Source organism: Gigantopelta aegis, chromosome 9 (assembly GCF_016097555.1).
Source record: "Gigantopelta aegis isolate Gae_Host chromosome 9, Gae_host_genome, whole genome shotgun sequence".
Taxonomy (NCBI): domain Eukaryota; kingdom Metazoa; phylum Mollusca; class Gastropoda; order Neomphalida; family Peltospiridae; genus Gigantopelta; species Gigantopelta aegis.
The window spans coordinates 25,878,723-25,906,174 of NC_054707.1; the positions used below are offsets into that span (position 1 = coordinate 25,878,723).

Consider the following 27,452-nt stretch of genomic DNA (forward strand, 5'->3'; position numbering starts at 1 on the left):
TTTTTTTCATTAAGACAAAACTATGCAATAATGGTTATTAAAATAAACCACAAACATTGACATAATTACATAGCCACAAGCAGCAATGATGAGTTTTGGAATACATTATTTGTTTTATTTAAAATTATATTTTCACTACAAACATTAACAAATGTCTCCCGCCAAAACATGACCTTCTGTATCACTACTGAACAAAATACCCCTGATTTGGTTACTACTCACTATATACAAGATATAATCAAAAAGCTGGGACATGTAGTTGATCACAATACTCCATATTTGGTTACTACTCACTGTATACAAGATATAATCAAAAAGCTGGGACATGTAGTTGATCACAATACCCCATATTTGGTTACTACTCACTGTATACAAGATATAATCAAAAAGCTGGGACATATAGTTGATCACAATACTCCATATTTGGTTACTACTCACTGTATACAAGATATAATCAAAAAGCTGGGACATGTAGTTGATCACAATACTCCATATTTGGTTACTACTCACTGTATACAAGATATAATCAAAAACCTGGGACATGTAGTTGATCACAATACCCCATATTTGGTTACTACTCACTGTATACAAGATTAATAAAAAAGCTGGGACATGTAGTTGATCACAATACCCCATATTTGGTTACTACTCACTGTATACAAGATATAATCAAAAAGCTGGGACAAGTAGTTGATCACAATACCCCATATTTAGTTACTACTCACTGTGTACAAGATATAATCGAAAAGCTAGGACAAGTAGTTGATCACAATACCCTGATTTGGTTACTACTCACTGTATACAAGATTAATAAAAAAAGCTGGGACATATAGTTGATCACAATACTCCATATTTGGTTACTACTCACTGTATACAAGATTAATAAAAAAAGCTGGGACATATAGTTGATGACAATACTCCATATTTAGTTACTGCTCACTGTGTACAAGATATAATCGAAAAGCTGGGACATGTAGTTGATCACAATACTCCATATTTAGTTACTACTCACTGTGTACAAGATATAATCGAAAAGCTGGGACAAGTAGTTGATCACAATACCCCATATTTAGTTACTACTCACTGTGTACAAGATATAATTGAAAAGCTGGGACATGTAGTTGATAACAATACCCCATATTTAGTTACTACTCCCTGTGTACAAGATATAATCGAAAAGCTAGGACAAGTAGTTGATCACAATACCCTGATTTGGTTACTACTCACTGTATACAAGATTAATAAAAAAAGCTGGGACATATAGTTGATCACAATACTCCATATTTGGTTACTACTCACTGTATACAAGATTAATAAAAAAAGCTGGGACATATAGTTGATGACAATACTCCATATTTAGTTACTGCTCACTGTGTACAAGATATAATCGAAAAGCTGGGACATGTAGTTGATCACAATACTCCATATTTAGTTACTACTCACTGTGTACAAGATATAATCGAAAAGCTGGGACAAGTAGTTATCACAATACCCCATATTTAGTTACTACTCACTGTGTACAAGATATAATTGAAAAGCTGGGACATGTAGTTGATCACAATACCCCATATTTAGTTACTACTCACTGTGTACAAGATATAATTGAAAAGCTGGGACATGTAGTTGATCACAATACCCCATATTTAGTTACTACTCACTGTGTACAAGATATAATTGAAAAGCTGGGACATGTAGTTGATCACAATACTCCATATTTAGTTACTACTCACTGTGTACAAGATATAATCGAAAAGCTGGGACAAGTAGTTGATCACAATACCCCATATTTAGTTACTACTCACTGTGTACAAGATATAATTGAAAAGATGGGACATGTAGTTGATCACAATACCCCATATTCGGTTACTACTCACTGTATACAAGATATACTGTAAATCAGAAAATGTTGGTGAGCATAAAATATTCACGAATTTAGCGAAGCCATATAAAATGCTAACATTTAATGACGCTAAATGTAAGGTAAAGTCAGATTAAAACAAAAAACAAACAAGTCTTAAAACGTATACATATTTAATAACGATTTGAATTAATCAACTGTGAACAATTCAATTGAATTTCAGAACCAAGGCAAATAAAAAGTCGTCACATATCCTATGTGCACTACCGTTCGTGGCACAATAGTTAAAACTATTGTCACATCCGGTGCAGTGTCGCAGCAAAGCAAAACGAAATGTCAGTATTATGAATACAGTCTTATAGTTTCAATGTTTGTAACTTTCAGCAATAAAGACACATAATTGTGGTAAAAATAAATTAGTTCTGTCATAGAAAACAAATCCATGAAAACATTTGTTTTTCTTTATTTGACAAAGTGAGAAAAGTACCAGAGCATGATTACTAGTACGTCTCAGTGGAAAAACAGCTTACGACCCCTGTATGCACAATAGACTACTCCGAAAACACGTTTTCATTGGACTGATTATGTGTGGTTGTTTCGTCGGTGATTAACTGGACAAACAACAGGCTATAGATTAGGCAATAAATACAGACAACAATACTAATTCTTTTAGACGTATAAACTAATGTTTTTATTAAAATTAAGTTGGAGACAAGGAGCGTCACTTGGACGTTTGAGGCTATGTTTCAAACCGGAAATAATGCGCATTGCATAACATCAAAAATTATCGACCGTTCTTGTTACCAGTCAGTCTAAAAAAAAAAAAAAAAAAAAAAAAAAACGGCCTATGGTTTTTTTTAAATGTTTGATCTCGCTAACATTTTATGTCGCTAATATGTCACTGATATGGATTTCGCTAAATTTTAAGGTCGCTAATATTTTCTGATTTACAGTAATCAAAAAGCTGGGACATGCAGTTGATCACAATACTCCATATTTAGTTACTACTCACTGTGTACAAGATATAATCGAAAAGCTGGGACATGTAGTTGATCACAATACTCCATATTTAGTTACTACTCACTGTGTACAAGATATAATCGAAAAGCTGGGACAAGTAGTTGATCACAATACCCTGATTTGGTTATTACTCACTGTATACAAGATTAATAAAAAAAGCTGGGACATGTAGTTGATCACAATACTCCATATTTGGCTACTACTCACTGTGTATAGGATATAATCGAAAAGCTGGGACATGTAGTTGATCACATCAAAGGCAACTGGTTTGAGCACAGTCATCATCTGCAAGTACTTTCCTGCAATGACAAGAACAGTAACAAGTATTCCATGGAATTAAATGTCTTGCCTATCACAACAGGACAAAATATAAAATACAAATAGATTACTGCATGAGCAGGAGTACCATACGGAATTTGTAAAACGAGTTTGTGAATTTTTTATATTTTGTATATCACAGAATTACAGTGAAACCGGTCTTAAACTGGACCCTGAACAGACATCCTGTCAAAACAGGACACGTTTCAGGGTACCAAATGTTCTAAATTCTAAAATGCGACGCTCTTAAACACTGAATCCTGTCTAAATCAGACAAACACTAGATCCCCAGCATCACCCAGATTAGACAGGTTTCATTGTATTATCAAAACAATTTCTTAAATCACATTGCCACCAGTGTTTGTTCTCTGGAACTGATACAAGTTACATGTTATAAAGAATATGTAAATAAAAACGATGATGACAACTTTTTTACAACAAACATACCTATATGAGAGGTTACCACTATAGAAAAAGATAAAGTGTGGAAGAAAATCCCACTTAAGTCATGCGACCTTATTGAAAGAAATGTAAACATTGATAAATGACAAGCTGGTCCAATTTTCATAAGCATGTTTATAACATTTAATATGGTATTGGGGGAAAAACATGAAAATTTAGGTACAAGATGAACAATTTGCAATTTATTAGTTTGGACAGTTTACCGTTTTCATAATTGTTTGCTTGTAGAATTTTGGTTACTGCTTTCATTTTGTAGCACTGATTGACATCATCTATTGTGTGTAGAGTTCATAACTTGTGAATTTGTTAGGTCCCGCGGTAACTGGTGACCCACGAGATCACATAACAGTATGGATGTAAAATACATCCAAGATGTACGTACCTACAACCCTCAGTACATTCAGCGTTGTATTTGTTAGGTCCCGCGGTAACTGGTGACCCACGAGATCACATAACAGTATGGATGTAAAATAAAGCCAAGATGTACGTACCTACAACCCTCAGTACATTCAGCGTTGTATTTGTTAGGTCCCGCAGTAACTGGTGACCCACGAGATCACATAACAGTATGGATGTAAAATACAGCCAAGATGTACGTACCTACAACCCTCAGTACATTCAGCGTTGTATTTGTTAGGTCCCGTACTGGTGACCCACGAGATCACATAACAGTATGGATGTAAAATACAGCCAAGATGTACGTACCTACAACCCTCAGTACATTCAGCGTTGTATTTGTTAGGTCCCGCGGTAACTGGTGACCCACGAGATCACATAACAGTATGGATGTAAAATACAGCCAAGATGTACGTACCTACAACCCTCAGTACATTCAGCGTTGTATTTGTTAGGTCCCGCAGTAACTGGTGACCCACGAGATCACATAACAGTATGGATGTAAAATACAGCCAAGATGTACGTACCTACAACCCTCAGTACATTCAGCGTTGTATTTGTTAGGTCCCGCGGTAACTGGTGACCCACGAGATCACATAACAGTATGTGTAAAATACAGCCAAGATGTACGTACCTACAACCCTCAGTACATTCAGCGTTGTATTTGTTAGGTCCCGCGGTAACTGGTGACCCACGAGATCACATAACAGTATGGATGTAAAATAAAGCCAAGATGTACGTACCTACAACCCTCAGTACATTCAGCGTTGTATTTGTTAGGTCCCGCGGTAACTGGTGACCCACGAGATCACATAACAGTATGGATGTAAAATAAAGCCAAGATGTACGTACCTACAACCCTCAGTACATTCAGCGTTGTATTTGTTAGGTCCCGCAGTAACTGGTGACACGAGATCACATAACAGTATGGATGTAAAATACAGCCAAGATGTACGTACCTACAACCCTCAGTACATTCAGCGTTGTATTTGTTAGGTCCCGCGGTAACTGGTGACCCACGAGATCACATAACAGTATGGATGTAAAATAAAGCCAAGATGTACGTACCTACAACCCTCAGTACATTCAGCGTTGTATTTGTTAGGTCCCGCAGTAACTGGTGACCCACGAGATCACATAACAGTATGGATGTAAAATAAAGCCAAGATGTACGTACCTACAACCCTCAGTACATTCAGCGTTGTATTTGTGATAAATGGAGCATGCTTCTGTCCTTTACCTTTTGACCTCTGCCGCGTATACCTGAATTGCAAAAATAAAATACATCCAATTAAGAATTGTCAACTAGGTAATTATTTGCTGGCCCAAGTCTGACAAACACTGGCCTCGGGCATTGGGGCACCATATTCTAAATATTGTGTACATACAGATATAACGATTATTTTTCAAATTAGGGGGAAATCTTGATGCATAATGTCACAAATTGTATACCTTATGTGTAACTGTTCTACATCAATACATTTCCAGCAAAAAGAAACAAAATTAATATAAATACAAACAGTAGTAATAACACAGTTCAACATAAACATAGATCCAATCATTTAAATAGATTTTGTCGTCTTCCTTATAAAAATAAAACAACAAACATCTGAATAAGTTTTCAGACATTTGTTTAAATTCATTATGACATGATTTTTGTTTCTTGCAATTGTCTCAAAATATAATATATTAAAAAAAATGCATATTTTTACGTTTTAGGATCCATAAAGTCATTTAGCAAGGGCAAAAATATCTATCAAACAAATGGATCCTTCTCTACAAAAATGGGAGTCTGTATGCCTATGCTCCAGTAGTATTGTATCTCTGCTTAATCCATACCTATGACATCACGCTATTGTTCTAGGTGTAGATTATTTTTCAAGAATCAACACCTGTGAAACAATGCAATTTGAACTTTTTATAGCGTTCAGGTCAGGGATTCGAACCCATTACTGACAGAACTTGTACACTGTATACAAGTACAATGCTTTAGCTCTATTTTACATAATGATCTTATGCTAAGATCACCTTAAGTGCATAAGGTAGCTATGCATTTAAGGTAATCTTAGTACTAAGATCACTTCATAAAACGGGGCCTTATCTAGCTTGCTATCTGCGTGTAATAAGCTCTACATGTGTGGTGTACCTGTGAGAGCGAGTTTCACCAGTCAGCTCATCGATGTAATCCTGTTTGAGCTCATCGGGTACATCAGAGTCGCTGTCAGAATCACCATAGCCATCGTGATCATTGTCCTGGAGAAGATTGGATCACATATTGTTAATAATCAATCACTGCATTAGTACTACCCAAGTCATGTTCAGGAGGCCAGGCACTCGTAGATGTTAAATGAATGACACAGGATCAGCTAGGATGGAAACCGGTCAAATTGTACATGAATGCTCGCCCACTTGAACATCCACTGGGCTACCTCAGAAATGAGTAGTAAATGAAATGTGTTTTCAAATTATAACCGTGAGCAGCTGAATATTTATTAGAAATGGCTTTCTCTATAACATGCAACTATTACTTCCCAACTAAGAACACAATTTAAATTTCATTATTAAAAACATTATTATGAAAATATAGAGTATTTGCTTTTATGGCATGTAAACATGTTTTGAGGCAGCACTACCGTGTATACCAAACAGCACCTCAAACTTCAGTGTCCTCGACTATAAACAGAACATTTGATACGGTCATATCTACCACTGGCGAGATTAAAACTGCTGTTTTATTTGGCCGTTAGATTCATGTCACTTCATTTTGAACTAGTATTAGTATACCAGGGAATATCCTGCTTGAAATAGGCACCACATCTTGTTAATACTGTTATCACATTTCCCAGAAAGATGAAATAGCTCGTTATGGTGGATCAGTCTGTAAGCTTTCACCCAGTGTATACGTACCCCAGCACCAGAGAATACATCCTCTTTCTCCTCCTCATCTTGCTGCGTGTCAAATGGATTACCATTGATGAGAAAGCGTGTGAAATAGCCCGAGTTGTTTGGATTATTGGGAACATCTATGCTGAGTATCAATCCATCAGATTCTGGAGACTGTATAGCTGGTATTTTGTTTTGCCAGTTTCGCATGAAGCGAAATTCCTGTTAACAGTGAAAAAAATATTATGGAATTCTTACATATATTACACTACATGTATATTTTTAAAATATCTCCTGCATAAAATATTCAACAGAAATAAATAAAAAATTAAAAGTTAAAAGTTTGTAGTTTAGAGGACATTGATTTATTAATCACTGGCTAATGAATGTCAAACATTGATTTATTAATCACTGGCTAATGAATGTCAAACATTGATTTATTAATCACTGGCTAATGAATGTCAAACATTGATTGATTAATCACTGGCTAATGAATGTCAAACATTGATTGATTAATCACTGGCTAATGAATGTCAAACATTGATTAATTAATCACTGGCTAATGAATGTCAAACATTGATTTATTAATCACTGGCTAATGAATGTCAAACATTGATTTATTAATCACTGGCTAATGAATGTCAAACATTGATTGATTAATCACTGGCTAATGAATGTCAAACATTGATTGATTAATCACTGGCTAATGAATGTCAAACATTGATTGATTAATCACTGGCTAATGAATGTCAAACATTGATTTATTAATCACTGGCTAATGAATGTCAAACATTTGATAACTTTGACATATATATCCATTACATTTTTTCAATAGTAGCGAGGCATCTTTTATATGCAACATCCCAGACAGGATAGCACATACTACAGCCTTTGTTATACCAGTCATGATGCACTTTCTGAAATGAAAAATAGCCCATGTACCTTTTCTCTTCTACATAAAATTATTTTTGAACCACTATGAACACCAGGCCCCATGCTTACAAAACGTTTAGTCTAGACTCAAGATTCTAACTCTATTTAACGGCATATGTTTTGTAGTTTTGAGTCTAGACTAACGGTTTCTAAGTATGGCCCTAGGATAATCTGAAACACACTGGGCTTGCCATAACTGATAACTTAAAAACTAAAAGTGATAGTGAGCTGAAGTATGATGAAAGCCTCTGTAATAAACTAAGTTATTGAATGGAAATGATGATCAATTATTAACTGTAACGAATGTACATACTAGAAGTTGTAAAATTGAGAAGTTTGACTTCACAGGACAAAGTTCCCATCCTTCGTTTTCCAGAAACATCCGCAACTCATCCAGACGAGCTCTGAAAGAAAAGCACTTTATGTAATGAAAACCCACTGCTCCAAATAGGATTCCACCAAATCAATGAATCAATCAATAAATGAATCAATGAATGAATCAATGAATGTTTAATGGCACCCCAGCACAAAAATACAAATCAGCTATTGGATGTCAAACAAAGGTAAGTAAATGAATATGATTTGTTCCAACAAAGGCCATGTTATACCTTGCCCTACATTAAAAAGATAAGTCAATACATTATAAGTGCAAGAAACGTTTTTTTTTAAATGTGAACCATATCCCAAATTATTACCAAAATATATTGGTACATATCAAAGTGATACGTCCCACTAGAACGCCAAGTGGGAGGTAACACTTCAACGTCACATGATGACGTCATTGATTGGAGCACTACAACCTTACAGGAACGTCAACCAAACAAGTTGAGTGATATAAATTAAGATCGATTATGGGTAATAAATAGGATATTAAACTCGCTACCATTTCCTATCATGTTTATGCCCTTTGTGAAGTAATTTTCATTGTCACTCACTAAAGCTTGTGACAACTAACAATTATTTCACTCGGGACATAAACATGATAGGAAATGAAAGCTCGTTTAATATCCTATAAGTATGAAAGCCATCCATGAAAACAATCAGGCATTAAAACTTAGTTAAAAATGACTGACTTTGTCCTGGGATCATTCCTCTGCAGCCTGCAATTGTACAGTTGATAAGAGTACATTCCTTGTCACTGATAGCATGTACAAATAATGGACTATTTACCTGTGATGGTTTCGAAAGTAGTTTAAACTCTGTTGCTTCAGTGAATCTTGAAGACCTTCAGATTTGCTTCTGCAAAATTCTTCTCCTATTTCTATCATTCTGAATTAAACAAAGACAAAAAACCAATAAGTAATGAAAAAACACTCAACCTTTTACAAGAATCAACATTACAGGTTTTTATCCAGCGACCCAGCTGGCCAGTAGATCTTAACTGCCCCTTTAACTACGCTACTGGAAATTAATTATCCTCTCTTTTTTGGCAACACATTAATTTAATAAGAACATCTGTACCTGGTAAACATCTACTAGTGTAAGAAACTTTATCATATTTTTGTAAAGGAACACGGATTCATAAAATGTAGGGTTTTGTAAATGTATATGGTCACACAAATTGTGGCCAAAACATGAAAAATGTCTGCTCATTACTGGTATATTTGATGGATGTTTATTAGATGCTTGTCTAAATGAATGTCGTACCTGTTAATGAGATCGAGAACACTGATAAACTCCTCCAACTTGAACCCAGATATGTCTGTCCCAAGAACAAAGGTTTTAACTTTCTGCTGCACATCCTGCCAAATTCTCAGTCGACCATACTCTAATTTTTTCATAACATAGCGTCTATTAAAGGTAAATTCAACCTGGCTTCCTGGTTCACCTATGAAAAAAAATGAAAAATACAGTGGTTAGTAGCACAACAAATAACATGTTATGAAACAATACAAATCAAGGGGGACACATACTAGTATTGTTTCTATACTATACTATAAAGTACTGTTAAGTATTTCCTCTTCTATCCAAAGCTGCCTGAGCAGCACTTGCATTGATAAACATAATTTATCCTGTAATAAATAAATAAAAAACAAGCTACTTTTACCCTAATTATGATCAGCAAAGGACCTTAAAATGTAAACAAACAATACACACACTTATGGTTGGTTCGCGTACTGTATGCAGCATTAAAAAAATCTGATTAAACCAGTTTTTAATAAAATATGTTTTTTTATCTAGTTTCCTTCACCCTGTCACCTCTAGGAAAGAACGACCCGAATTAATAGTAATATGGCTCAAACTTATGCTCATCGTTGTTTCCTGCTCAACATTTGATCAGTGAAAGGACCTTATTATTAATATTGACAGGGTTATACAGAACTGATAACAAATGCAATAAATCATTTATTTTGAGATTAGTTTGAAAACAAAAAAAGTGTAGGACTATCAATAAAAATTCCATGGCAGAAAATGATTTTTCTATAGGGTTTAAGGCCTTTCCAGGGCAAACAATATTTTAAAGAACTTTCTAAGGTTTTTCATGGTGAGTGCAAAGCCGGTAAACAGTAAAGAATGACTACAAACCCGCTTCAGAGACGATGTCTTGGTCGTGAGTTTCATGCCACTGCATGGTCTGGTAGTAACTCTTCATCACACCCCACAGAGCCTTACACAGGTCAATCAAGCACGGAGTGAAGCTTTCAATAGTAATATGCTGAAGGTAACAAGAGAAAAATCTCAACACTATCCCTGGTAATGCATTACAGAATATAACATAAATGTACCTAATAGGTACATTGTACATGTAACATATGCATTTAAAAATTGAACAAAGTAATTGTTATTAAACAAAAGTAAAAAAGATAAATGTAATGCAGGATGTCAAATGATATAATTTATAATAACATGAACACAGAAAATGCTAAAATCAATTCAGGAGTTTCTTTCCTTCTAAGATCCTTCAAAAAACCTAATACTGGTTAAACCCAAATCTACCAATGATAAACCAGGTATTTCGCTAATCCAAAACACAATTTCCAAGATCAATTTACAAATTCCAAATTTCCTATAATAATGAATCCTGGCAACACTTTGTTGTGTGATAAAGTGTCTAACAGCCCAGAAAATTTGCAAGATTTTGTGGATTCTGATAATTTTTTTTATAAAACAGGAACCTAGTTTACTGTGCCATAATCAGGGCTTGAAACTCATCAGAAAAGTATGGTGGCCCAAAACTAAAAATCTGGGCCACAAAATTTAATTTTTAGTGGCCCAAACTTGCTTTAGGTAGCCCAAACACGAAATATTCATATTTCAAGTTTGTTTTAAATAACTGAGCATAAATTTAATGTGGAATAAATATATACAATACAATTATTAATAGTGGCTCATATTATATAAAAAGACGATTGCCCAAATAATAGTAACGCCATTAACTGGGAAAATTGCCATTAAAGTCGGTTGATCTGTAATTGTACATGATAAAACTGAACCCAAAATTTCAAGTCAATATCTCAAGGCATTGTGACAGATGAACAGACAGACAGATGGACAGACACACAGAAGGACACAGACAAAAGCTATAGTCCCCTCTGGTTGGACCAGTATGGGACTAATATAGGAGAAGTCAGGTAACAAATTCATGAAAATACTGTATACCTTGCACAAGTCTGCATACTGTCTCTTCTGGAAGTTGGTTCTGCTTGTTCCAGAGTAGAGCTCTACATAGCCCAGGACTATGGTGTTAGCTGTGTTGTGAATAGCACTGGCGAAATGCATGTGAAGCTGGTCCATCGCAGTCTAGGGAAATAAACAAAAGAACACATTTCAAATTGAATATAGACTGTGGTTTTGTTATCAAATGCCAAAAGCAGACAGAGATTTATTAACACAATATTTGGATCTAATCCATATACAAAATGGATACAAACATTGGATGTGGTAAGCTAGGACAGTATATAATTATTCTTAAACTGTAAGACAAAATAACCAAAATATAATTTTTTTTATCAAATGCACAGTCCACTTTATACTTTTATACAAGTCAACAAACCTTAAATTCATAATTTATTTATTTACAAAAATAATGTGTAGATGGGATGTGATTGTGAGCTCCTCATCAAAGAACAGATAGATAGATAGATAGATAGATAGATAACTAGTTTAACGTGCTCATATACCACTAGGGTTTCAAACACGCCATCAAAGAACAGGAAATAAACAGATTTCAGGTGGGGAAAAAAAATAAAAAATTATGGGAGAAAATTAAAAACTTCAAGGTATTCTTCTCTGCATATTGCTAAAATGGAGAAAACTTGGAGTGTTTTCTCTTTTATAGATACATTACCTGTCCTCAAACAAGTGCACCTCCCCCCCACGCAAGTGGTCTGGTCCGAACATCCCAACAGCCAATGGGATGGCCTAAATTCTTCTACTGCATACTGCTCTCTAGTTCCGGTCACATGACTGTAACTTCCTTCTTTTTCCCTGAGCGCATCGCACGGAGAACAGGAAGCGGGGAGGCCCGGGCGGGATGAATCTTGAGGACAGGTAATGTATCTATAAAAGAGAAAACACTCCAAGTTTTCTCCATTTCTATAGACATTACCTGTCCTCAAACAAGTGCAGCATTCAACAGATGGTGGTGGGTGCCGAAATCCGTAGATGCTTGTGATAACTCCCCAACCGGAAAGAGGCTGACTAGTGGAAGAATAAGGCCAACCTTGGTAAGCTCTCCTCCTAGGGATGCCCGTCACAGACCAATGCAGGTGATGTTAGTAACAACAACCAGAATGGTGGCATCCGTCAGCAGTGGCAGGTACAGCTCCTAGAACACATGGACCAGGAGGCGGAAGCCACATCTCATGCTGGTTCTGACAGGGTGGGAAGACGTAGCCACCAGGGATGCAGGTGTTAGGTAACCCTCACGTATTGAAGTGTTATAGTTTTTCAACCTAATGAGGTGCATCCGTCAGAACATTGAACAAAACAAGACCCCTGAGTGTTTTCTGTCTAGTACACCAAAGATCTATTAGTTCAATAACGACAACCAATAACCACATGCAGTGCAGGGTAAAGGTTATCGAGACAAAAGTTCCGGCACCAGTACGTGAACTGTGCAAAAGAACAAAAGTCTAAGCAATCCTCATCTGTCGATTCGATGGACATCTCGGTATGCAGCCCAGAATCAGACAGACATCAACGGCGACGAGGACAGCTTGTATTCAACAGAGTCTGTGCAGCAACAACCGGACCCAGATGATGGAACCCCTCAACGTCTTCTGTGGAGACATCCCTCAGATAATAGTTGGCGAAGATGGAGTCCGTAGCCCAGAACCAACCAGTGATAATGTGCTGAATGGGTGTGTTGCAGTGCAGGGACATCGTGGCAGCCAAGGCACGGAGTTCATGCGGATTAGAAGCAGACGCAGCAGGTAAACCCTCCTTCTGATAGGCGGTCAGGATAGAAGACCGGATCCAGGTGGCCACCGTGTTCTTGGTAAGATCCCTCAACCGACTCTGGTTACAGGAGAGGAAAAGTCTTTTGCGATGTTGTCGAAAAGATCTGGTCCTCTCGATGTACTGGTGCAGGGCTCTAACAGGGCACAACGCCAAGTCCTCAACGTCCGCTGGACCAACGATAGAGGAGAGGGCCTGCACAGCATACGAACGAGGCTGCACGCCGATCTCGGTGAAAACGTACCAAGTCTACATCAAGAGCATGGAGTTCTGAAACACGGGTAGCCGTGGCGAAACTGAGTAAAAACACCGTCTTCCGCGTCAAGTCTTGCCGGGAAGAGGATTCGATTGGCTTATAAGGTGCGGTCGATAACGCTCGTAACACCAGATTCAGGTCCCATCTTGGTGGCCGAAACCGGTGTACTTGATCTTCAAGGCGAAACCCTTTGATCATCTTATGGATCTCAGGAATACCCGATAACTTCGTTCCAGTAGTGACATCACGAACAGTAGCGATGATCGAAACGTACCCAGCGATGGTAGACCCCTTCAATCGTAAAGTGGTCCGCAGATACAGCAAAAAAAACAGCAAGACGAGGTATTTGAATCGTCTGAGGGTTGAGGTTTTTTTTTGCCGGACACACCATCGGTGAAGACAAAGCCATCTGACGTTGAAAGCCGCAGTAGTCGATGATCTGTGCGCTTTCAAAATGGCCGCCGTAGACTGTGAAGAAAAACCTTTCTTCCTCAAACTCTTGGAGATACAGTCCACGCGTGCAGTTGGAACAACTGCGGATGTGGATGGTATAGTCTTGACGTGGGATGCAACAACAGATGATCCCAGTCTGGCAGCGATAAAGGATGTGAATCGGCAAGACGTATTAGATCTGGATACCACATCCTGGATGGCCACATCGGAGCAATGAGTAACAGGCGACAATGGTACAGCTGAAACCTCTGAAGCACCCTTGGAAGGAGGATTGGTGGAGGAAAAGCGTATGCGTCCATCTGTTCCCAGCTGATGGCCAATGCGTCGAGATCCAGAGCTTCGGGATCTGGCACCGGAGACACGTAAACCCTCAGCTGATGGTTGAATCGTGTGGCGAAAGGATCGATGTTTGGTGTGCAAAGTCTGTCGCACACCCATCGAAACACTTCAGGATGGAGCATCCATTCCGTCGGATGTGGAGACAACGGCTGAGACAGTGTGTCGACTAGTACATTGGAAACCCCTGGAATATGGCGAGCCCGAAGTTGCAATGGAATCTCGTCAACCAGCTTGTAGAGACGATAAGTCAACTGCAGCAGACTGCTGGAGTGGGTTCCGCCCCGACGGTTGATATAAGCCACTGCGGTGGTACTGTCTGTGGCTACCATGAGAGAGGCGCCTGATGGCATCTCTCGCCAATGAAGGATGACGTAACTGCCAACATCTCCAACAGGCTGATGTGTAGATCAGCTTCATCTGGAAACCACAGCCACCAACAGGGACTGGACTGCAAGGCGACTGGTAACCGGATCAGCAAATCTGCGTTATTGTACTGAATACATGGATTCAGAAACAAACTGGATACCGCGACCTCTAAGCGTCAAATGTTGCGCCAACGTCAAAATTACTCTTACAATGATACTTCATGAAACAGTAATAGAGTGATTCAGGAATCAAGACATCGGAAACAGCGACCCCGTGATACAGGCAAGAGCCAAGACAGCGTAGCAACTCGCTACGCTACATGCCCGATATACCTGGAAGTGAAGCAACGCAAAACAGCAACCGGCTAAAATCCATGGTCGTCACACCACCCGGTGCGAAACAGCAGCAGAGACCATCTAGACAGCATCGGTCACGAACTCTGGCAGTAACAACAGTGAACGTCAGTGAGTTGATAAGCCGCAATGATCCCCGTACCACGCGATGGCAACTGGATAACTTCCGGAACCAGCAGAAGTAGCGACTGTCTTGCATCGCCACCGGATATAGAGAACGATCTGCCGAATGTCGCTGAACTTTCCTCGAAAAATCGGTGCACGGGATCTCAACACAAGTGACCGGACCAGTAGACTGTCTTCGTCACCAACCCGGAACGCTTGTAACGTCGAACCCCTTCACGGCAAAGAGCCGTATGTAGACCACAGGTCTGCCAAGATTACCGGCTTGTGCTGAAAGTCGAGAATGGATCGCTTCAGGCAAGTCGGTTGACGATAGTGTGCAATCGTAGTGCATATCGACGTCACGGAAGATATAAGGTAGACCAACATCAAAGTCGACGGCTGGAAAAAGGCATATCCTCTGGCATCCTGCACATGAGGAGTTATGGTCGCCATGTACATGTACGCTGAACTGAAGCCATCGACAGGACGTGCCAATCTGTAAGTTCTAGGAAGACGTCTGGTCCCGCCGGAAACAGCGTCATCCAAAGCCGGCGCCATACCGTTGAAGGATAGATTGAAGACGGGAGACAATCAGTCACAGCCATGTGGGTCACTGCGTCCTGATCTTCTATAACGGAAGGTGCCGACGCATCATCTGGAAAATCAGTCAGTAACCTGGCACAGGCACTTCGATCCAATGTACTGACTGCAATCGGAAACACGGACTGTGGACGGTCCCGCCAGGACCCACAAATACAAATACAAAGCCGGTAAATAAAGACGTCATTTTGCAAATGGCGTCCGACACGACAACCGGCGATATAACATTTCATGTAATTAACACTTGGCAAGTCAAGCGAAATACGCGAAAGACATACGAAAGCTAACGAAAATTAAGGTGAAAAACATTTCACCCAAACACAAAGCCAGTCAACACAGACGCCATTTTGCAAATGGCGTCCGACACAACAACCGGCAATATAAACAACATTTCATGTAATTAAACGCTTGGAAAGTCAAGCGAAATACGCGAAAAGAACATATGAAAGCTAATGAAAACGAAGGTGAAAAACATTTCACCCAAACACGAATACAAAACCAAAGGTCTTATAAAAAAGTTGACTCCAAACAGAGCCAAGCAAAAGGACGTCCAGACCCTTTAGCGAAGAGAAAAAGAAGGAAGTTACAGTCATGTGACCGGAACTAGAGAGCAGTATGCAGTAGAAGAATTTAGGCCATCCCATTGGCTGTTGGGATGTTCGGACCAGACCACTTGCGTGGGGGGGAGGTGCACTTGTTTGAGGACAGGTAATGTCTATAAAAATGTCTTTTGGGAATCTCATTTTTTGACAACACATCTTCAGTAAGAATATTTTACAGTGTAAGAGATTACCTGTGTTTTCCCAAGCAGCCTGTACGCAGTTTGGACCTTTTCATAGTGAGGCACATCAAAGCTGACACAGGTTTTTGATAGTGCTACATCGAGCTGCTCTTCTATCATTTCTAGAGTGTCTTGAAGTTTAGAACTCAATTCACTGAAAACAACCAAAAAATCAACAACATGAAAACCCATACTGAGAAGAACAAATTAATTTTTAAGATCTAAAACCAACTTCTTTTTAAAAATAAAATAACAAATTTAAACAAACAAGCACCCATGCTACTATAATCACTGACAGATTGTGTGTAGCATCATTTCATCAAAATGTAATTTGAAAATATTATATAGTCAGGTTCACAATGTCCTAATTTTAACTTTCGTTCAAATTTTAATATTTAAAAAGGTATAAAAGTTTTTAAAATTCATAGAATAACCAATTAGAAAAAAAATGTTGTAATTTTCCCAGATGTCAATATGGTGGCTTTTTAAAAAAAAATGGCAATCTCAAAATGAGGATTTCTTGATATATCAGCTTCTCGCTGACCTAGAATCATGATTCTAGTGGCTAAACCAATATTTTCTTGACCAAGGAATCCATTGGTGCTAATTAGGAGAAGGTAAAGATGATAAAAGTTATAATAGTTCATAGCAGCATTCTTAAATTTTGAAGTGCAGAGAATGAAAATTTGTATTTTAAAAATATCTCATGTTCTCTATATAACTTAAAATTCCAATTCCTATAGACAAATTAACATTTACAGGGCAAGTGAATCAAACTTTCTTTAAATGTAATTAGACACACCCTAATTATGTTAATTCTAAAGTTTTTGATCAGAGATGTCATGCCTGTAAGGTGCAGGTTTTTGGGAACAAATCCACTAAATTTATCACAACCCTTATCATGCACATAAAAGTATTAACAATCTTTAAATTCAAAAATATAATCTCTGAAGGTATTAAAAGTGAACTAAAACTCCAGCACATGAAAGTGTGTTAAAATTCAAATGTCCATTCTTCACACTTAAAAATTCATGATGGCTTCCATAAACTATCATTTTAATCATATGTACCTTCTTCTCATTAGCACCATTGAATTCGTTGGCCTTGAAAGTATAGATTTAGCAACAAGAATCATGACTGTAGATTATCTAGAGGCCGAGATATTGGGAAATCCCTGTTTTAAGGTCGCCATTTTTAGAAAATCCAAGATGGCCACAATATTGACTTCAGGAAAAATTATAACATCTGTTTTCTGATTGGTTGTTTTGTATAGTTTCCAAAATATTATAAATTTGATATTCTCCATAAAAGTTTTATGAACAATATTACATAAGGAACCCGACTAATCCTTTGATGTCTGCTACTGTCAAGATGTTTCTGACTCACAGAATCTTGAAGCATTGCAAAGACAAGTCCTGAAAACTGTGATTTTGTAATGGTGATAATATTTTCTAAGTTCAAAGGTCATAATTCTGTGAAAAAGGGTTAAAACCCTACAAAAGTTAACTTGATCTGTAACTCTACATGATAAAGCTATAATGATGGATTGCAAAGAAACGTCCAGAAACCTGTGATGGTTGTAATATCTCCTAAGTACAAAGGCCATAACTCTGTACTGGGTTCGAATCCCAGTCGAGGCATGGGATTTTTAATCCAGATACCGACTCCAAACCCTGAGTGAGTGCTCCGCAAGACTCAGTGGGTAGGTGTAAACCATTTGCACCAACCAGTGATCCATAACTGGTTCAACAAAGGCCATGGTTTGTGCTATCCTGCCTGTGGGAAGCGCAAATAAAAGATCCCTTGCTGCTAATCGGAAAGAGTAGCCCATATAGTGGTGACAGCGGGTTTCCTCTCAAAATCTGTGTGGTCCTTAACCATATAACCGTAAATAAAATGTGTTGAGTGCATCGTTAAATAAAAACATTTCTTTCTTTCTTTCTGTCAAAAATAAGCAAATACCCATGAAACTCATAAGTGATTTCTAACCCTACATGATAAAGCTAAACACAAAATTTCAGCTCAATATCTGGATACATTGTTTAATAACACCACTAGATTGTAAAAATCAGTCTGGAAAACCATACGCAGGACAGATGGGCAGAAAGAAATCCTCAAAACATTATTAGCAAACAATTAGCTCAAGGAGACAAAACCACAAGAATCATAACCAGTGAATAAAATATTTAAATTAAATGTAAATGACAACAACAAACCTGATGCATTTGTAATGTCTAAAAGTACTAGCTGCCTTCTGACATTCTAGACACAGCTGAATGGCCCCACAATAATCTTCCTCCTGAAAAAACAAGTACATTACAAGCATAACAACTTTGATGGAATTCAATATCTCATCAAACCTAGCTTTGTAATATAATGCTCATCACTGGAATTAAAGGTCAGATGCTGTATTAAGCTGTCGTTTGCCAAATCACAAAATGTGAATTAAAGTTGAATTTGTAGAATATATTTCATTTAAAGGTTAACTTTATAACAAAGAAAAGAGAAACCCACACAAAAAATGTTGTAGTCAAATATCAGATGACATTATATATGGTTTTATTTACAGTAAAGGCTATTTTTTTATTTTTTTTAAATATTGAAAATCCTTCATTAAAATTGCTTTTGGGCTAAAAGAAAATAATTAACGATCTTGAATAGTGACGTAGTTTGTACACTTTTCTCTTGATTAGTGATGTATTTTGTTTTATTTGTGTATAGTGTACATATTAAAAACACTAAAATGATGTCGCATATAAGGTGTCCATGTTTTTTTAATAAAGTTTGCAATGTTTAGCGTAGATAATTTTTAAAATGCTTTGCCGTGCTTACATGAAAGTAAAAGTAGAAATAATCCTTTTCACTCATTATTAGGAATACAAGGAATATAGTAAACAGATTTAAACTGTACATCTTATAGTTTATGATTTTATTATGAAGTTAACCAAAAAGCTTATTCAAAACCGTGTGGCCTTTGTCCATCAACTGCATTCTTACTGACTATTTAAAATTTGAATTTGGCTACGGATATTCTGACCAAATACACCCATTTCAATAGTTTTAAAATCTGTATATTTTGATGATGACATTTTCACAAAATACATGTAAGTAAAGAACACATCTTTAGCTATTGAAATGGGTGTATTTGGTCAGAATATCCGTAGCCAAATTCAAATTTTAAATAGTCAGTAAGAATGCAGTTGAATGCAGTCTTAGAGAGAAAACCTGCAACCATTTTCCATTAGTAGCAAGGGATCTTTTATATGCACAGACCGGATAGCACATACCACAGCCTTTGGTATACAAGTCGTGGTGCACTGGCTGAAACGAGAAATAGCCCAATGGGCCCACCAACTGGGATCGATCCCAGGTGCTTCAACATATCACTTCCTTTTTACTTGTACTAAAACGGTATGGTTCCATACATAACATGTTGAGGATGACTCTGTAGATTCAGTCAAACCCCCAAATCACAAAAATAAACATCACAAGAATAAACATAAACATCAATTTTATTATCTATTTTTTATTTACATTTAGTAGGGTTTTTTTTATATTTAATGGTAAATAACATTAAAACAATGGTAATTTATAATGTCCCAAGTTTCATCCTAATTGTTTGCTAATTATTTGGGAAAATTTGATAAATGTTTTGTGTGGTCTCTCCAAGAACATTCATTTTATTCTATCTGTTTCACATACATTCCGGAAATATTTTAGGGAGGACTGACATAGCATTACTATGTAATTAATTGTGTATTCAAATGCCAAGGAAAATGTCTGGGGGTGAGAAAGGTACCATTTTCAAAGGACTTATCTAGAAAGAAGAAGTCTTTACCTCCATCATTTCTCGCAACCTGAGGTCTGTCCGTTGCTGTTAATAAAAATGTTCATGTAACAATTAATACATGTACTATAATACTATTAATAGGAATAAAAAACATTATTGGGAACACTTACTTGTTGAAATACAAAGACAACATTGATATATAGAGGATTCATTAAAGCGTTTTTTAACATGGAAAATATCAACAGTCTATATTAATCAGTATTAGTCAACGCTATTCCGAAACCAATACCCGTTAACTTGACTAGATCGATATTTTAAGTATTTGAAAACTAGTCTAAGAGTAGTGAATTCTATTTATCCTATAACACGTAATTTTAATTTGATATTTAGTACATCACAGCTCTAAAGTCTTCTTCATTGATATTATGACGTCATCACAAATGACACAAATATAGTCTGATGTCTCGCATCTCATCAAAACATTACGCTCAAGTCCACAGGTCATGTTGGCTTCTAAACAAATGACCAGGTTAATAAATTAATTCAAAATATCAAATGGGTTTATAACATGGGTATTATGGGTGCTATAGAACAAATATATGAAGAGTCCATGGGAATAACCTATGATGTCCAAACAGATAGTCAGTTTTATAACAGTCGTGTATGTCAAGGTCACAATGACACACTAAATTAAAAACCTATAATTATGGTAGGCCATTAAAAATAGTTGGTAAACTATGCTATCTAAGGCATAAATATTCCATGATTGCTGAGTTTCGTAGTCTCCTAGTTATGTTTTGACATTGTCCTAGCTTGTTATTCATAAAAATAACATTATGGATAAAATGGATAATAAAGAAATTATTACACTCACCTGCAAATCATACTGATTTTAGGAAACTCATGTCAGGATTCATGTATTATCCTCACTTTTGCTCGGGCTATACAAGAATCCTAACACTCGTTTGATAAAATCAGTACAACACACATGCATGAATAATAATCTATCTATCTATCTATCGATCGATTGATCGATCGTGGGCTCCCTCCCTCCCTTTAATTTTTTTCCCTCTCTTTTTTTAATTTCTTTTTTCAATAATAGGAGCCCACAAATACACTGTGTATTAAATGACATCTAAGATGTGAAGTTAGAACTACTGCTGACCAGTGTTTTGATGGTGCGGAGTGACTTGAGCAGACCCACAAGCTGCTGTCTCTTCCGATAGTTAGCCAGCAGGCCAAGACTTGCTGTGGTAAAACTTTCTCTCGCCCACGACAACTGTCTGTAAACAAAACATGTCACACTTTAACAAACTATTAAATAAAAATCCAAATATAATCAAATACAATAATTATGACAAGCCCTTTTCTAGCTGGCGTAATGGAGGTTTTTTTTGGACGAAATTCGGCTCAAGTCACCGAGCTATTAGCAGTTGTGAGAAGTCGAAGTCGCTGCAATATTCTGATCCTAACCAGAGTTCAAAAACAAAATCACACAACAGATGTCAAGACACCAACTTGTGTAGTGTCACAGTTCATACAACACCTTGACAGTCCACAACAGATGTCCAGACACCGACTTGTGTAGTGTCACAGTTCATACAACACCTTGACAGTACACAACAGATGTCAAGACACCGACTTGTGTAGTGTCACAGTTCATACAACACCTTGACAGTCCACAACAGATGTCAAGACACCGACTTGTGTAGTGTCACAGTTCATACAACACCTTGACAGTCCACAACAGATGTCAAGACACCGACTTGTGTAGTGTCACAGTTCATACAACACCTTGACAGTCCACAACAGATGTCAAGACACCGACTTGTGTAGTGTCACAGTTCATACACCTTGACAGTCCACAACAGATGTCAAGACACCGACTTGTGTAGTGTCACAGTTCATACACCTTGACAGTCCACAACAGATGTCAAGACACCGACTTGTGTAGTGTCACAGTTCATACAACACCTTGACAGTACACAACAGATGTCAAGACACCGACTTGTGTAGTGTCACAGTTCATACAACACCTTGACAGTACACAACAGATGTCAAGACACCGACTTGTGTAGTGTCACAGTTCATACAACACCGTGACAGTACACAACAGCTGTCAAGAAACCGACTTGTGTAGTGTCACAGTTCATACAACACCGTGACAGTACACAACAGATGTCAAGACACCGACTTGTGTAGTGTCACAGTTCATACAACACCGTGACAGTACACAACAGATGTCAAGACACCGACTTGTGTAGTGTCACAGTTCATACAACACCTTGACAGTACACAACAGATGTCAAGGCACCGACTTGTGTAGTGTCACAGTTCATACAACACCGTGACAGTACACAACAGATGTCAAGACACCGACTTGTGTAGTGTCACAGTTCATACAACACCGTGACAGTACACAACAGATGTCAAGACACCGACTTGTGTAGTGTCACAGTTCATACAACACCTTGACAGTACACAGTTTTACTTTGGCACCAGACTGTACATAAACACATGTCGTGCCGTTTGCAGTGACCAGTCAAGCATTGTGCAGTCTGAGACAAATTCATTTCAATAATGCCATTAATACTTTTATTTTAATATAACAATGACATACTATTTAATACAATCACATATTAATGAAAATATTTAATTGTTTTATTTAAATTTTCTTACCAGAAGTACATGTAGTAGTATTTGATAATGAAATAATACGATTCAAATGGAGTATCTATTTCGAAATATTATGAAAAGTACCAATAAATATTCACTTCGCCTATTTTTACCAAACTTCTCCCCTTTTTCCTGGAAGGTGAGAAGTTACTTCTTCTTTTTCAATTCTAGATTAGGGCCTGATAATTATAACTTCTAAAATTCAACCTAAATTTTGTTAAGGTATGTTCCGAGTTTTGAACTATTTCCAAACAATCTATACATGTCAGGCAAAGGAATTTGTTTATTGCCCAAATTATGATTATGTTAAAAACCACTGCAACAGTGTTTTGGTTTGTCTGGTGCTAGTAAAGAAATACTTGCATAACAGTACCTCAGCATATTTTACATTATGGCTATTTGGTGTGGTTATGGTATGGCTATTTCAACACTTGGATCAAGAGAGAGGCAACCTGCTGCTGCCAAACAGATTACTTCTGCTGAAAGCAAGGGACAGCAAGTGATATTTTACATTGAATTCACTTTTCTACAACAGGCCAGTACACAGTACAGCCAGAGTAGGGCATAGTTTGGGACAGAGTTGGGTGGGAAGAGCCTTCAGGTGTGACCCATTGCACTTCAGACCAGTGCCCTACCATTGAATTATTTCTCACTTCCACATTATAGAAGAAAGTTAAAGTTTGTTTTGTTTAACAACACCACTAGAGCACATTGATTTTTAATCGCTGGCTACTAGATGTCAAACATTTGTTTATTCTGATATATAGTCTTAGACAGGAAACCTGCCACATTTTTCCATTAGTAGCAAGGGATCTTTTATGTGCACCATCCCACAGACAGGATAGAACATACCACAGCCTTTGATATACAAGTTGTGGTGCACTGGCTGGAATGAGAAATAGCCCAATGGGCCCACCGACAGGGATCAATCCCAAACCTGACCACGTATCAAGCGAGTGCTTTACCACTGGGCTACATCCCGCCCCTTATAGAAGAAAGCTTCACTATAATGATTTTTAAAGACACACTTTCTGCCTTTTCTGCAGATGACTCCAGCTAGTTGGAGTTTTTTCTGCAGATCCATCACTTCCTGTAACTCTGCAGCATATGCTGGGTGATTCTGTAAAATCAGCTCCGAGATCTTCTTGGAAACCTAAGAAAGAAAAAAAAGGAAGTAAAAAGTAGAGCAAATTACTGTACTTCAAGAATGATTCTCAATAAGTGAATAACATTCAAAAGTTTCTGCTGAATTTTTTCAAAGTATTTATAAATATGTGTATATTTGCTGATAAGTACTAATAGTAATGGGTTATGAAGTCTTTTTATTAAACCTTTATAAATATCATACATACACATGTACAATGTATCCACATCAATTGGGGGGGGGGGGGGGGGGGGATTATATATAAGTTCCTTTCTTTATTAATAGCAATTCCACCACCCCCATCTTTTCCAGATCAATCTTATAAAATACACTGTATACCATCTGCCATAAATAGATTTTTTTCTTCTCTTTGTTCAGTATTGTATAATTAAAAAAAATTAAAGCTCTGACTAGCTACTAATATTATTAAGGGTAGCCTAAACTGAACACAAAAACACTTGACTTAAACATTTATGACAAAATGTATCCATACTAATAATTTTTAAAAATTGAATATACAGTAAACCTGTTTAAACCGAAGCTGAAAAAAATTGAAATCCTGTCGAAACGGGGAAAATTGCATGGTCCCGAACATTCTAAATTCTAAAACGCGATCTTCTAAACATCAGATTGATCTGTCTAAATCGGATAAATATTAATTCCCCAGTATGATCCAGTTGAAACAGGTTTTAATGTACTAACAAACTTATCTTACCGCTTCTAACTGCTTCCTAAGACGTATTCTATCGGTGTTAATTTGGTCACGCTCACAGATATCATTTAATTTCTACAACAAATAAAATATACATGTATGCATAATGTGTGTACATCAAACATTAGAAATATAACTTCAGTGTTATATAATGTGAAAATGTGTATTACCGTACGGTAGATGTCTTGAAATATTTAGCCATATTTTAGTTCAAATGAACACTAATATTGCTTTAATGGGTAACAAAGCCACTCCTGTATGTACACACAGAACCAATTTCCTGCTACCAATTACAGTGGAACTATGAGTGATTTTGTTAAAGATTTCTGACCAACATTCCATTTTTCTCCATACAGCAAAAACATTATATGCACTTATGTATCTTATTGTACATGTATGGGTTGTTGTTTCTTTTTTTTTCTTTCAATTAACTATGGGTGAAGAAAGCAGGTTTATAACATAAAACAAACAACTACCTCCAACTCAAAGTGACTTGTATCAAACGTTTCATCTTTGTAATATTCTTCTTCAATACCATCTATTGTTTCCTGATCTTCAAGAGGATTCGAGGGCTGGTAAAACTAAACAAACAAAAAAACATAATTTGCATCTCAGGAATCCAGATTTCACAGAAATTATCATTTCTGGTACCATGTTGGTAGCCTGCATGTCCACAAAATTCTGAAATAATGATTTTCACATAAAATGAGGTTTACTTAAAAATGTGATAAACATAATTAAATGCAAATTTATAACAATTATAAATACATACATGTATGATAATCGCTGTAATTATAAAATGACTTTTAAATCAATAAATGGTTATTACTAATGACTCCTACATGTAATTTACTCAGCAATGTTCACTATCACTGTGACTGTTGTATCTTCAAGTTATACCAATCCAAATAAATGATATCACTTGCAAATCAGACATGAAAACGACAGTGGACAAAGGTCAGGAAACTGTAACATACTCTTCAACAGTAAAGAGTTATTGTAAGTTTTTCATCAACAATGACAGGCACACTTTTCAGATGGTAGTAAAATAATGAATTTCAAAAAAAAGTTCTGGAGGTTTTTAATCACTATCAAATCAAGTGATAACTAAACATGTACATGCCTCTGAGAATTAAAACTTTGCGTACAAACCATTTAGTTTTTATGTAAACCGGACACCCATTGGACCAAGTAAAAAGGGATACGTGGTTTGGAGAGGTTACATTCTCTACCAATATCTAACAAGAGTACCGGTGACGTACATGATATGCCTGTCAGGAGTTTGATGGAAAAACCATATGATGTTCAGAATATAGACAAATTATTTGATTTATTTGTATCAAAATGAGCTAGTAATTCTATGTGATATACCACCATCCCAAGTTGTTCCTACATGTGAGGTTTGATGGTTCTGTATGCAACTATATGCAAGATATGATCCGGACAAGGATTTACTGGTATGTGCAGTAGACCATGAAAAGTAGGCCACAGTGACCTAGTAATAGTAAGCGACACACTGCCATCCCAAATTGTTCCTACATGTGAGGTTTGATGGTCCTGTATTCATCTGTATGGAAGATATGGTCCAGACATGAAAAAGTTAACAGATGGACGGATAACACCATACCATAATACCATAATACGACCCATCATAGATGAGCATATAATAAGGGACTAAAAAAAATCTGGTTTAGAGTGGTTTCACTGTATATACATGTAAAGGCTGTTATGAGATTGAGACTATTTGATCAATAAGTAACCTTGAGACACTCGATACATACATGTAAACTCTCACCATATCACAGCTGCAGGCATCCAAATCAGTCATAGGAGTCTGACATCATTCAGTTGACCAGGAGGTTATATACTGCACACAATTTTTGATATCACCAATTTGGGTTTAATAGGTGTTTTCTGGGGGGGGGGGGGGGGGGGGGGGTGTTTGTCTGTTCTGAGCACAGTACAGTCTTTTTAATACAGTGATGTTATTAACAGCTGCTGAAAAGTTATGGATATTGAGAAATGCATTTCAATTTTCAAGCAGGGTCACATTTCAAAATTAAAACCCCCAAACATTACTATTATTGGATTTTCTGTTTGTTTGGTTTGGTAAAAAATACTATAGTCCTTCTGACAGGGATCACCTTTTTATACCATGGAATTTACTACAAGTTATTTATTTCTCAGCCGATATTATTTTCTAAATTGCAGAAACAAATAGGGTTTTTTGTTATTTCCAAAACACGTTTACTTTTCTAAACTAAACCAAACTAATATTATTGACAAAAAAACCTTTCTGTAGGAATGGACGGACTATACGTAGAAATCCTTTGTTAGTTAACAAAATAGCAAAGACTGGCAGTCTTAAATTAACTCATAAATAAAAAATCTGACAATAGGTTTGAAACATTACATACATTTTGTTTTGTAACACTTGACAAACATCCCCCTTACTCCCCCATTACACCTTTGCAAAAGCATCTGATTCCGGGACTGATCAAATATTTCCGAACAAATCTAGAGTAGTCGTTTTGCAAGCGTTTTTCATTTTAATGAAGAAAACAATATGTATAGCCTACATGTGTATGTGGATATTTACCCTGCCCT

General features: G+C 36.9%; 1 protein-coding gene across 1 annotated transcript in view; it reads right to left on the reverse strand.

Annotated features, from left to right (window-relative positions):
* LOC121381930 (syndetin-like) overlaps positions 1-27,452 on the reverse strand; it is a 52,494-nt gene that overhangs the window by 21,552 nt on the left and 3,490 nt on the right. The window contains exons 3-18 of the mRNA XM_041511355.1: positions 25,322-25,426; positions 24,849-24,920; positions 24,018-24,142; positions 21,479-21,596; positions 20,362-20,397; positions 18,740-18,822; positions 16,536-16,677; positions 11,471-11,611; positions 10,397-10,526; positions 9,518-9,698; positions 9,041-9,139; positions 8,184-8,274; positions 6,962-7,159; positions 6,201-6,307; positions 5,232-5,317; positions 3,086-3,177 (exon numbers count right to left, since the gene is read on the reverse strand). Of these exons, the coding sequence (XP_041367289.1) occupies positions 3,086-3,177; positions 5,232-5,317; positions 6,201-6,307; positions 6,962-7,159; positions 8,184-8,274; positions 9,041-9,139; positions 9,518-9,698; positions 10,397-10,526; positions 11,471-11,611; positions 16,536-16,677; positions 18,740-18,822; positions 20,362-20,397; positions 21,479-21,596; positions 24,018-24,142; positions 24,849-24,920; positions 25,322-25,426 (1,806 nt within the window). The remainder of the gene's footprint in view (positions 1-3,085; positions 3,178-5,231; positions 5,318-6,200; positions 6,308-6,961; positions 7,160-8,183; positions 8,275-9,040; positions 9,140-9,517; positions 9,699-10,396; positions 10,527-11,470; positions 11,612-16,535; positions 16,678-18,739; positions 18,823-20,361; positions 20,398-21,478; positions 21,597-24,017; positions 24,143-24,848; positions 24,921-25,321; positions 25,427-27,452) is intronic.